Here is a 13369-nt window from a genome sequence, read left to right as displayed (position 1 = left end):
CAGCATAGCCGCGAGGGACCTTTTCCCGACCAGCGTGTCAAAGCTCGCCATTGCCAGCTGCGACTTGCTCGCGGTTTTCCCCTTATTGTGAACGTCCGCGTGCGGGTGCCTTTGCTACCCGCGTCCCGGGAGCGCACGTTGTACCGTTGTTCGGAGTGCCGCCAGAGGCAATAAAGTGTTGTGTACTTTTGCATTAGAACACTGTCTATTTGCCGCGCCGCGCTAAACGCCTTATTAGTTGAGCGCGTGCGGAGCGGTGCGCTACACGCGAGTAAACGGAGTAGCGGCCCTGTGGCTCGCTAAGCGTGAACCCGCGGTGATCGTCCGCTGCAGTTAGTAGCGGTGTCACCATAAGCTTCAGCACATCCTGTATATACGTGGTACATGTCTCACCTGGAAGCTGCGCGCGTTGAGACAATGTCTGCTCTGCCCGCTTACTTTTGACGCTCGAGTCGCCGGAACAGGCTTTCAGCTCTTCAACAAAAACGTCCCACGTCGTCAGTGTGTCCTCGTGGTTTTCGTACCACACGAGCGCAGTATCCGTAAGGCAAAAGACCGCATTTCTGAGCTGAGCGGCGGCATCCCAGCCGTTGGACTTGCTGACTCGCTTGTACTGGACGAGCCACGCGTCGACATCCTCTCCCAATTTTCCTCCAAAGGTTGGCGGGACTCGGTAGTAGGGCACGGAACCCATTGGAGTTGGCCTTGAAGCGTTAGATGACTGATCTTGGGCCATTACGATCGGCGCAGGCGGGAGTCCGGCAAGGCGGCGGCTGCGGCGTAGTCCAAGTAGTGAAGCTCCCGTCGTTGGGCTTGTCTTACCCAGCACCTCCACCAATCAGTTACGCACAAGGAGGACCAGGACGTATACGGCTGAAGGGGGCCGTTTATTTTGGTCGCTAAGAGAAGCGCTGGAGCGGCCCGCAGGTTGATGATCGCAGTGTCGTCGTCTTCTTTCTTGCTCCAGCTTGGGGCAGCCAGCAAGTTCAGCCATCTTAGTTTTCTTCCCAGGCATGCGCAACATTATGTACTCCTACGATACAGCTGTCACGCCGGGTTAAGATGAACTGAAGTGAATTGCAATGCACTGAAGGTGAGTGACAGTTTATAGTGCCACCGGAACGTAGTGGGTCGAGGGCGGAGCGGCTGTTGCCCTGAAGCAAAAACGAAGATCGCATGCTTCTTCTCTGCTCGAGAGCTAGCCGCGACTGACGCATTGTCCACAAGCTAGCTACCCGATGGCTTAATATCCCCCCCCCCCCCGTACTTATGAAGCGTCGTGAAAAACTGGTGGAGGTGCTGGGTAGTTTCACGGATGTTGCAGAACCCTCCAGGGAGGTGTGATACGAGTCCAGTGCCAGTCAACACCGCCGTACAATGGGCGAGCTGCCGAATCATGGGATCGCCTTCAGAAGTCGACGAGACTGCTTTCACCACGTTGACAAATGTGACTAGCGCTTCGGTGCAAACCTCGCCAACCGGCACGGGAAGGGCGACGTAGAACCGCTATACGTTGGAAAGCCCAGGTGTCCCGGCAACGTTCCATGGAACTGAGCGCGAGGACATTGATGACTGGTTGGCGCACTTCGAGCGCGTAGTCACCTTGAATCAGTGGGACGACGCGGCGAAACTGGGTCGTGTGTATTTCTATCTCGAACACTAGACACGTACGTGGTATCATGACCGAGAGGAGCAGCTGACGCCGTGGCGCGAATTCTCTCGTATACTTCTGCAGACCTACGCCAGCGCTGATCGTCAAGAACGAGCGGAATGAGATATTCTGGCCTGCGTCCAGTTGCCAAATTAAACTATGACCGCGTACGTCGAAGACATGACGCGCCTCTTCTGACGGGCCGATTAAAAAATGACGGAGGACAAGAAGTAGCATCACTTGATGCGCGGCGTCAAGGAGCAGCTTTTTGCCGGCCTCGTGCGGTGCGTTCCGAAGACGGTCACGGAGTTTTTACCTGAGGCCACGACAATGGAAAAAATGCTGCAGCAGCGATCCAACCTATACGACAGGCTAGTTAGTGGCATGTCTACTGCTGACATTTTCACCGCCACCGGAACCAGCTATGACTGCCTACATGAACTTGGTTGATTGATGTGGAGTTTAACACCCCAAAACCACCATGATTATGAGAGTCGCCGTAGTGGAGGGCTCCGGAAATTTCGACCACCTGGGGTTCTTCCTACATGAACTTGTCCGTAATATAGTACGTTAAGAGTTGCGAAAGGCCGGTGTTACACCTCATCCTACGGTTAGCTCTATTTCAACTGTGATCAAAGATGAGCTGCACCAGGCCCTCTGGGACACCTTGCCTCCTGATACAGCTGCGCTGATTCCTGCTGAATATCGCCGTGAGACAACCTACGCGGAAGCCTTGAAGCGCCCTGCTGCATCACCAGCATTGATAGTTCATCCTGTTTCTACTGTTTCACTCCAGCCAGCGCAGAAAATGTCGTACGACGAAGGCACGTACACGCCACCGCTCTTGCCCTTTGTCCGTGGCGCTTCTGTCGCCCATCGTTCGGTGCAACCGGTCCAGTACATCGACAATCGACACACGTCTCCTCGGAAGTCCGATTTTTGGCGCACACCTGATCGCCAGCCTCTATGCTTTCACTGCGGAGAAGCTGATCACTTGTACCGCCAGTGCCCACGACATAAAAACTACAATTCCCAGCAGCGTGCACCACCGGGTGCCAGGCGCGCTCGCCATCGCCGCTACAGCAGTATACCGCACGGTCTCCCAGCCCCCACCGGGAAACTAACCAAAGCGATCTATGGTGGCGGGGTCACTGGACATCGAAGCACTGAAGACCTCTTACTGACGCAGAGCCGTACAGAAACTGGTTCGAAATTACCTGCTGCCTCAAAGGTTGAGCGGCTTTCACTCGACGTATCAGTTCATGGTTGCGCAGTTAATGCGTCAGTGGACACCAGCGCAGACTATTTCATACTGAGCGGGAAACTGGCAACGCAGCTGAAGAAATTAGTCACGCCGTGGCATAACTCGCATATTCTGACGACTAGCGGCCACGTTGTTACTCCACTGGGCGCCTGCGCAACTAGAGTGCAGATAAGGGTATACATTCGTAGCAAGCTACCTTGTTCTACACGGATGTTCTCGTGACGTCATTCTGGAAGTTTATTTTCTGCAGGAGAATAGCGCTAATATTGATCTGCAAGAGCGCCACGTTGCGTTCTCAGGTCAGGGAGCAAATAACGTACAGGAAGACGAAAATTGTGTCGATTTACAATAGCGCTAATATTGATCTGCAAGAGCGCCACGTTGCGTTCTCAGGTCAAGGAGCAAATAACGTACAGGAAGACGAAAATTGTGTCGATTTACTCCGTGTTTCTGAACAGAGCGTGACGCTTCCTCCACGAGCAAGTGTTCTAGTCGACGTCACATGCTGTGGTTTGGACTATGGCGAAGAGGTGGCCGAAACAAACTTAGAACACCTCCTGCAGCAAGGCATCTGTGTAGTTAGATGTGAAGTACAACTTGCTGATGGCCGATCTGAATTGCTCGTTACCAGCTTTAGCAACGAGCATCATCACCTTTTCCTTTGCACTTCGATAGCGTTTGCCCACGAAGTATGGCAAGCGTCCCCAACTGTCTCACGTCCGAACTAGTGGATACCCCAGACACATCAATTAGTAATATTGGCATAAATTCTGATCTGTCCACCATTAACTACACGACGCAGTGATCACTATTGTTCGAGTTCAGGTTCCTCAAAGATCCGCCAGACGTCCATCACCCAACATAGGATGATCACGTACGAGGACGCGCACCCGATACACCAGAACCCCTACCGCGTGTCGGCTAAAGAATGTGAAGCGATATGTACTCAAGTCCGCGAGATGCTTGACGATGGCGTTATCGAACCATACAACAGCCCACAGTCATCTCCAGTCGTCCTTGTCAAAAAGAAGGACGATACGCTTCTGCATCGACTACCTGAAGCTTAATAACCTGACCAAAAAGATGTGTACCCGATACCGCGTATCGACGATTCGCTGGATAGACTTCATCATGCCTATTAATTCACTTATCTCGATCCGAGAAGCGGCTACTGGAAAATCAAGGTAGATCAGCGAGACCGCGAGAAAGCAGCCCTCTTGACTCCAGACGGCCTATACTAATTTAGAGTACTCCCTTTTGGCTTGTGTTCAGCGCCGGCAACTTTCCAGCGAATGATGGACACTGTCCTCACGGGGCTGAAGTAGCAGACTTGTCCTGTCTACCTTAGTGATGTGGTGGTCTTTTCTGCCTCGTTCGAGCAGCACCTTCACCGCCTGCGCAGCGTGCTGGAGGCTATCCGATCGGCAGACCCCCCACTAAAGCCACACAATTGCCACTTCGATTATGAGAAACTCAAATTTCTTGGGCATGTAGTTAGCGCTGAAGGGGTCCGGCCCGATACAGACAAGCTTGCCGCCGTTGCCGAATCACCAGCTCCTGTCGATAAGAAAGCCGTCTGTCACTCGCTCGGTTTGTGCGCCTACTATCGCCGGTTCATTCATGAATTTTCACAGGTAGCGGAACCCCCGACTTGTCTCACAAGGGACGACACGCCATTTGTCCGGGAAAACGAGCAACAAGCTGCTTTTTATGAGCTGCGACAGCACATGCAATCAGCGCCCGTTCTCGCTAATTTCGACCATGATTCTGAAACGGAGGTGCATACTAACGCTATTAACATTGGTATCAGTGCAGTGCTCGTTCAGCGTCAAGATGACATCGAAAGATTGATAGCCTACGCCAGCCGCTCTCTATCCCGTGCCGAGGCGAATTATTCCACTACGGAGAAAGAGTGCCTCGCAGCTGTGTGGGCAATTATCAAGGTTCGCCCACACCTTAATGATCGTTCCTTCAAGATAGTGACGAACCTCCACGCCCTCTATTTGTTGGCAAGCCTGCGTGACCCTTCAAGACGACTAGCACGGTCGAGCTTGCGGCTGCAGGAATTTGACCTCACCATATTTCATAAGTCCGGCCATAAGCATGAAGACGTTGACACACTGTCACGCGCGCCCCTTTATCTCGTCAGTCAGGAAACAGAGAACGATGAAGGTTTTCTGAGCGTCATTAGCTCATCAGACTTTAGCAAACGGCATCAAAATGACGCAGAGATTCGTCCAATCATCAATCACTTAGAGGGCCAGGATACAATCATACCACGTCATTCATGCCGCTCGTTGACGTCGTTCTGCCTGCGAGACGGTGTGCTGTACAAGAAGAACACCCGTTCGAACAACCATGCTTACCTCCTGGTGGTTCTTTGAGACATGCGAGACGACGTCCTGTTCGCTTGCCATGACGAACCCACATCTGGTCATCCGGGCTACTCACTGCATGACACTTGTCATTCCCCCTGTCTGCGGACAGCAACGGATGGGTGGTGGTCACGACCGACTATTTGACACGCCACGCTGAGATGCGGGCGATCCCAAGGGCCGAGGCTTCTGAGGTAGCACAATTTCTCATGCGCCACATCGTGTTACGTCATGGTGCTCCTTCCAGTATAATAACGGATAGAGGGACTGCATTCACGGTGCAGCTTATGGACGAAGTTTTTAAACTAAGCAACACCAGACACCGAAATAAAACTGCGTGCCACCCGCAAACCAACGGACTTACCAAGCGACCGAATACGACCCTCGCAGACGTGATCCCAATGTATATATAGTACAGCACAAAACATGTAATTGGATATTGCCTTACGTGACCTTCGCACATAATACCACCGTGCAAGAATCCAGGTGATTCACGCCATTTTGGCTTCTCTACAGCAGCGAATTGCATACCATGCTGTACTCTATGCTATACCGGGTCAAGAGGATGACGAGTTGGCAACTGACACCGAAGAATTCGCAGAGCGTGCTGAGGAAGCTCGGCAGCTTGCGTGACTGCACATCGGCCAGCAACAGCAGGCAGACTCACGACGTTATAACACCCGCCACAGAGAAGTGTTCTACAACACCGCAGATCAATTTTGGGTGTGGATTCGCGTCCGCTTCCATGGCCTTAGTGAAAAAATACTGAGCCGGTACTTTGGTCCATATAAAGTGTGACGCCGCGTCATTGATGTGAACTATGAAGTGGTTCCGAACTCAACACTGCAGGCAGGTACCAGGACATGACCGAGGTTGGAAATCGTTCACGTTTCACGCATGACTATTGCGTGTTGTTCGTAACTTTTTCTTCGCCGTTCGCCGCTTCTTGTGCTTTTTCTTGATTTCTTTTGTGAACTTGCTTGCTCGTCTGACTTTTCCTTATTGGCACGCTCTTTAATTTTTACTTTCACTTTATCCGAATGTTCTATTTCTTTTTTTTTTCTTTCACGTGCCCATGTTGTAGCATCGTCGTGGTGCTATGTACTTTTCTTTTTCTCTTTCGGTATTTTTTTCCTTTTCGAAATTGAGAAGGGATAATGCCACCCGCACGTAGTGGGTCGAGGGCAAGAGCGGCTCTCGCACAGGAGGAAAAAAAGAAGATCGCGTGTTTCTTTTCTGCTCGAGAGCCAGCCGCGACTGACGCATTGTCCAGGAGCTAGCTACCTGAAAGCTTCATACCACCCCCCCCCCCTCCCAGTACTTCTGGAACATCGTGACAATGTGAATCAAGAAACGGCGCGGACATGGGAAAGTTTAGTTCGAAAGCTTTAAGAAAAAACCTGTGCATCTCCGCGAAGCGAATGACGACGAGTGGACAATAATATAAGAACTAAGCTCCATATTGTATACGTTGAACTCGCCGACTAGTATAAAGGACCGACAGATGGCCGGACGCATGGGCGAACAGGTGGACGTATGCACAGATGTTCGGACGTTAGGACGCAAGGACGGATGGATGGACGTGCGGGTGGATGGATGGACAGTCTCGGAATCAGGACTGCTTTTCAAGTAGACCGTTATGTTCGCGAAACGTCAAGTGTGGTTGCAGTCATAGAGTTTCCTCAAATTAACTAGACGGGACACTGGCGCTGCGATCGTTCAGTGACCATGGGAATTATGGGTATGGCGCAGATTTGCCTAATTGTGCTTGCGGGTGGCGAACGCACTTGTGACTTCATTTGTTGCTGTGTTTTGGTTTTGTGTCGAAGGACAGAACAGTTTTTCACTTCATGACCTGATTTGAAGAGGTAAGCCTAAAAGACTAAGGTGGTCCGGCGTAACTACGGAACATTTGCCGTTTGTTGTTTCGCGACAAAGCAGCTGCAAGCCACGCGAAGCCGCAATGAATGTAAAGTACGCAGACAAGGCAAATGGCAAATTCATGTTGTACCCATAATTATCATGCTCGCCGAAGCGCTACGCGTCGCAGCGCCTATATATATATATATATATATATATATATATATATATATATATATATATATATATACTAGCGCCAGAGTTCCCTAGTGTATATTTAGCAAAACTATGGTTGCAATGCGGCTATTCAATTTTATAAACACTACATATGTACTGCTATCATAAGCCGTCACGCCGAATCAGCGAAAATTGTAGTGAAGCGCCATCCACTGAAGCTCACTTATCTAGCACTGTCCATGACCGCCATCCGCGCTGGCACATGCGCTACATATGAGCTTACGTTTATGTTTCTGCTGTTGCTAATACCCATGCCACTGTTGGCATCGTTACGCAACAGTAAACATGCGACTGTTTAACTTATGTCCGCGCGTACAAAATTTGTACATAACATTAGCGTCATCTCTTAACTGCTCAGAAAAACATTACAACACAGTCGCCTTTCCACCACATGCTTCGCATAACATCGATTGGCAAAAGACATAGGTTCTGCCTATTTTTTTATATGTTTTCTTGCAGCAGCACACTTACTAATCGGATGCTTCTTGCCCGCTGCGAAGGGCGATACTGACTGCATCAACAACGCTGCACTCTGAGCAGTGCAATCCACCAACAGCTGATGTTTCCACACGACCATGCCAATACGCGGCTACAAGCTGGTGCAGATGCAATTGTTCCTTATAAAATTTATTATCCAAGGTATCGGTTTACTGGAAAGCACTGACATGCATCTTGTACGTACCAGTCTGTTTCCGACGCGGGTGAAGGTGGCTGGTTGGGAATAGCTTTCCTGTGCCGCATCATCAGCGCTGACTTCTTCGGTCGTCGCTTTTACAGTGGTGACCGGCTCGAATATGTACGGATGTACAGCGAACTCGTCAAGACTTCCACAGGTCACCATACTAACGGCAACTACCCGTTTTCAACAGAAAAATCCGGCATCGCCTGCTAGAGAGCGCAGTCAGCTGTCATCACCGTCCCGTGCGTGATGTCATGGAGCTTCGACCAATCACAGGCGGCGGCGAGACTCGTGATGCCGGCCGCAGCGCCTGTTGCTTGTTTTCGCCGAAATGAAGCGATTTAGGTTAATTTATGAAAAAATTTCCATAAACCAACCTTGCGCTGAGGCATATTCCACATTTCTGCAACACATTGTGTTATTACGCCTTTTTTTTTTTTGTAGGGTGATCTCGCACGTTAGATTATCCCAAGGGCGGGTTTGCTATCCGTGCATACCACCCGTTGCTGCATCCCAGAATCTTCGCAGATAAACTTAGCTGCTTCGAAAATAGCCACCAAGTCTGATGTCGTTGAAGGAGATTTGTGCGATAATTTATACATTCTCTTTTCTTGAATTTTGGGTATAAAGACCACACAGGCTGACCCTTCTTCGCTGCAAGAGCCATCTGCATATATGTCGTATTAGCATCGAAGGGTAATGATGAAGCACCATCTGTGCCGTCATTAAAGAAGTAAGGAAGAATATTGCGGGTATAACGTGACAGCAGCAAGTACCTGAATGGGATGGTTGACGGAACATGGGAGAAGCCTTTGCCCTGCAGGGGCATATTCCCACTGATGATTATGAATGAGAAGATGATGAAAGGAAAATGTTTCACAGCCAGTGCATGACCATGTGAAATCAAACTGCTTTAGGCGGGACACCCGGCATTCGTCTTAGTAATCACACTAATTGAATTTCAATGCATCATCATCACTATCATAATTTGCTAATATATGCGTGTGTGTGCGTGCACGTGTATGTATGTATGTATGTATGTATGTATGTATGTATGTATGTATGTATGTATGTATGTATGTATGTATGTGTATGTATGTGTATGTATGTGTGTATGTATGTACGTGTATGCATGTGTGCGTGCATGCATGCATGTAAGCATGCATATGCATGTATGTATATATGTAACAGTATGTATATTCATACTTTGCCACGGGAAATAATTTATGTTTGACATAGCTCCCAGTGAACGTAAGATCGATTAAATTTCATCTGACGCTTCTAATAAGATATCGATATTAAAGTGTATCTAATAACGAACACCGACAGCCGACCATAACAACACTCAATGCTTTATTTCATCATAAAAACTGAAAAAAAAAACGAAGCATACTAAAACACACTTACGCTGGGTCACATAATTTACGTCAGCACTCTGGACAATACGCAAGTGCGTTAAAATAGCTTATGTATCTCGCAAAAGTAACACACAGAACGCTGCGACTTATTCGAAGTGCAGTCCTTGCACACACCGTCGAGGCAAACAATACTTATCGAACGCGAAAGACGGTGGAATAATTTGCGAAAAAGTGGTACGATTTATTTGTTCGGAAACATAGATTAACAGCTGGTGCATTCGACTGGCATTCACGCTGAATAAGGAGCGAAGATTGTTACGTAAGTACGTTCTACGTCCGAAACATCACTTCGATTGCTAGAGCGTCATGCAAAGGGCACACGCAATTCATCCACGCAGCAAGGCACGTCAATGTACACTGCACGAAAAATACTCAGCGCAGAATGTCTTTGTGGCATACTCAACATAATTGTGAATGCAAGTCCTATTTCGCTAAACGACAGCAAGCTTGCAATGCTTCAGTTCCGCCTGCAAAAAAACAGTTGGTTTTCCAATGCTGCGAAGAACAGGCGTCGATATCTGTGCTAAACGCGGAAATCTTCAAAACTTCTCTCCTTCTATTGCGGCCTCAAAGATCGGGTGACGCGCGGGGTACATGCTGTCTTCGGGATATCGAGCACGGCAACACACCGAAGAGCGACTCGCGAGATCAGGCTGCCTCAGTATCGCTTGATATCTTGAAGGGAATCGGTGGGCTCCGTTAAACAAACTTAAACTCAAGAACCTGCACTTCTGTTTACTTTTGCCAGCCGCTATAGGATCGCTGATGGCGCAAGGCACACAAGCTGGCCCAGCCAGCTAGTTAATGTTCACTTACAAATATTGGACTACATTTAATATGTACTCAAAGGCTTGGTCGGAGGGATCTGCCTTTGACGAGGTAGCGGTGTTCGCGGACGTTTTTCATTTTCAACCACAGAGAATCGGTGCGAGAGGCAATGGCCTCTTATGAAGGCAAAATTAAGCCACCATTCAGAAATGGCTCCGACAAAAAGAAAATAAAGAAAAGACAAAACATGGAGTGCAGGGAGTGAATGTTGCAAGCCTGAAAAGGCACGCGCAGACAGCTCCCGTCTCGCTGTCCAACAGCCCGGGGTACAACAGAAAGGCGTCGCCTGGCCGAAGCTGTGGCCGCAGGCTTTCTTCGGCGCCCCGAAACTCACAGTCGGGTAACTTGACGCTTAAGCTCCTCGTACGTGGGAATGTTCTGGAAAAAGAACATGGCGCCGCCAATACGAAAGAACGTTAGAAATCGGAAAAAGAAATGGGACAGAACTATTTCAGGGCCAATGAATCCGTCGACATGCAGTACTGTGCAAGTGAGTCACCTCTGTGTTCGTCAAATGCGAGAAAAAACTTCAGATCACCCTGTTCCCAATAAAGCTACTTTTTCACTGTTCCGCCTCAGTTCAAAGGTCAGAGGAGCCATGGTAATAGACATTTGCAATATTTTTTTTTCTGCAGTGCTCAAATATACAACGACCAGATGAATGTAACTATGCCCTGGATAAAAAACTAAGTATAACATAACGAACGCCCTCCTTCTTCGTAATGAAAAACCCAGGCGGCGGAGTATCTTCCCTTCAGTCAATCTTTTAAATTGCTTCAATAATTAAACTATCCTAAATAGAGTTTGAATGTACAAGGCAACAAAATACAGCCATTTTTCGCTTACTTATTTTGTCTCGTACAATTCGGGGGAAAAAACTGTGAGAACTTATGCCTAGTTTTCCAGCATATCGAGTTCCATTTTGCATGTCAACTAGCTTAAACATCGGCAGCTATACGAAGAAAAAGGTTAGAACTAAGTAGCTATATCCCTGTTTCTACATAAGCGATAGTCTAGCTCTCCTCAATGTGTTACCCGTCGTCATATTGTTTAAAGTCATCACGCCAACGATTAACTTTGGGCCTCACTTTATTATATCCGTTAAATTAGAGATGAACAAGAACGCATCAGCGTCACCGAAGCATTGAGAGAGGACTCACTTGCAAGATCTTAGTGAACTACAAGTGATGATGTGAGGGTTGCCACCTTTTCTCGAACACAAAAACTGCTCTTCGATGGAGGGGTCGGAGGGATTAGCTACCGGGAGATTAAATTAGTGCTCAACAATAGGCGTTATGTTAGGTCTTTGTCATGCATGCAGTGCCAATTAATATAACATTGCTTCCCGTGAGCCAAATAAATCTGATTTACAAACAAAATTTACGCACTGAGCTCACGTACAAGCCTAATGGCTGCCATAAATATAGCCGTGATTACAATGAAATTTCGGTGACTGCTCTGAAAAAAACCAACCAATAAGGGCGGGGGCGGACCGACAACCGGCCCGCTGTCTAAAAAACCGGCCGAGCATGGTCTAAAACTGGACAGGTGGCGACCCTATATGTTGTTTGATTGTGCGGGGTGACAATGACAATGCATGCACACAGCAAGTGCATAAAGCGTGTGCAGTTGTCCCAGCAAACGTGTTTTTTCGAGATTTGCTATTTCCCGTCTTATTATAATTCGCTGTGGATTCACAGTGCAACTGACCAAAGAGAAAGAGTTCGTTACCTCATTCCTTAAACCTCAAATAGAGGTTTCAGAACGGAAACAATGATAATATCATCTTTAGTGTTTCTCTATCCCGTCAAATAAGCAAGCTTCACGTCAGTTGACAAGTGTTTTTGCGAACACGTGGGTTGATTAAGGTCAATTAATGCTTTAAGCGCCGGCCACAAAGCATACATATCACAACAAAATCCGGTCAGATGTGCTGTTTTTCAAAGTATTTCTAGCACAATTGCCGTGCACACGATGAATTCACAACTGAGTTACGCTTTAGCGTCCCTGTCGTCATTTCATGACCTGTGCGTCAGGAAGCATGCGGTGCCCTCATAGTGTTACGAATATAAAACTACAAAACCATTGATAAGACTGCGCACTCTTTTCTAGATGAAGATTATACAACGGGTTAAAGTGGTAATACCGAAAAAAAAAAGAAAATGTGGATGGAGAGAGGTTTTAACAGAGACATTCGTAAAACGTTAAAGCCATGCCGCAGCCTAGAATGCAAGCAGCAAAATAAGTCAGACGACTAAGCATGCGCTGGGAGACCCGGGGCTGTTACGTCAATTCCCATTACATTAATGCCCGTGCATCTCGTACAGAGGTGGTTTGAACTGCTCCGCATTGTATTAAAACCAATTTTCACGCGATCGTCCCATACGAGAGCTGTACCTCATGCACATGCAGCGTCCAACTGCCAAATAACCACATGCGCGTGAGCCCCATATCTAAATAAGCACTGTGTACTTCTTCCGTTTTCACCTCCACGCGTCCGGTGTGGCGTTCCTGAAGAGAAATTGCAAAATCGAGCTGATGTAGCGAAAAAATTTGAAGTGAACACAAAGCTGTTGTTCGCCGATATGGCGTTACTACATGTAATTTGTTCTTTATAGCAACCACGAAAATACCAATTTCAGTTATTCATCCCCAGATATGCTTCTATGTAGCTAGAAGCGCTGCAGGATAATACTAATCATATCATCCGGCTGTATCGTTGCACGAAAGTAAATTCTAAAGACAGGCAGCCACACTATCACAACAACTTCCAAATGTGCGGGAATGTCAAAAAATGCGAGGCAGTAAATTACTCAACGCGATTTCAAGCAAAGTTATACTTATCATTGCGTATTCGCGTGAGAAAATGGGCGTTAAGATAACTATTCCGATGTTGGTTTTACGGTATCGTTACCACAGGTGCTGGTAGTATAGTACAGTTGCACAAAGATTTATTTTTGTGAACACGGTAAAACATCCGAAATGAAGGTACCGCTAGCGGTTACGCGAAATATGAAAAAAAGAAGAACAAAAAAAAAAAGACGGACTAGCTATTTC

The 13369-nt window shown here is 47.9% G+C and overlaps 1 protein-coding gene across 3 annotated transcripts in view; it reads right to left on the bottom strand.

Moving 5' to 3' along the window:
• Nucleotides 1-10500: 10500 nt before the first annotated feature.
• Nucleotides 10501-13369, bottom strand: part of Gel (Gelsolin) — a 154902-nt gene continuing 152033 nt past the window's right edge. For all 3 annotated transcript variants that reach the window (XR_012883872.1, XM_075865294.1, XM_037412205.2), the window contains one exon: nt 10501-10690. Coding sequence is in view for 2 of the 3 variants with exons in the window: in XM_075865294.1 (XP_075721409.1) it covers nt 10643-10690 (48 nt within the window). In the remaining variant the exon portion in view is untranslated. The remainder of the gene's footprint in view (nt 10691-13369) is intronic.

Source organism: Rhipicephalus microplus, chromosome 1 (assembly GCF_043290135.1).
Source record: "Rhipicephalus microplus isolate Deutch F79 chromosome 1, USDA_Rmic, whole genome shotgun sequence".
Classification (NCBI taxonomy): domain Eukaryota; kingdom Metazoa; phylum Arthropoda; class Arachnida; order Ixodida; family Ixodidae; genus Rhipicephalus; species Rhipicephalus microplus.
The sequence above is the reverse complement of the archived record's forward strand: the minus strand, read 5'-3'. Positions and strand labels throughout refer to the sequence as shown.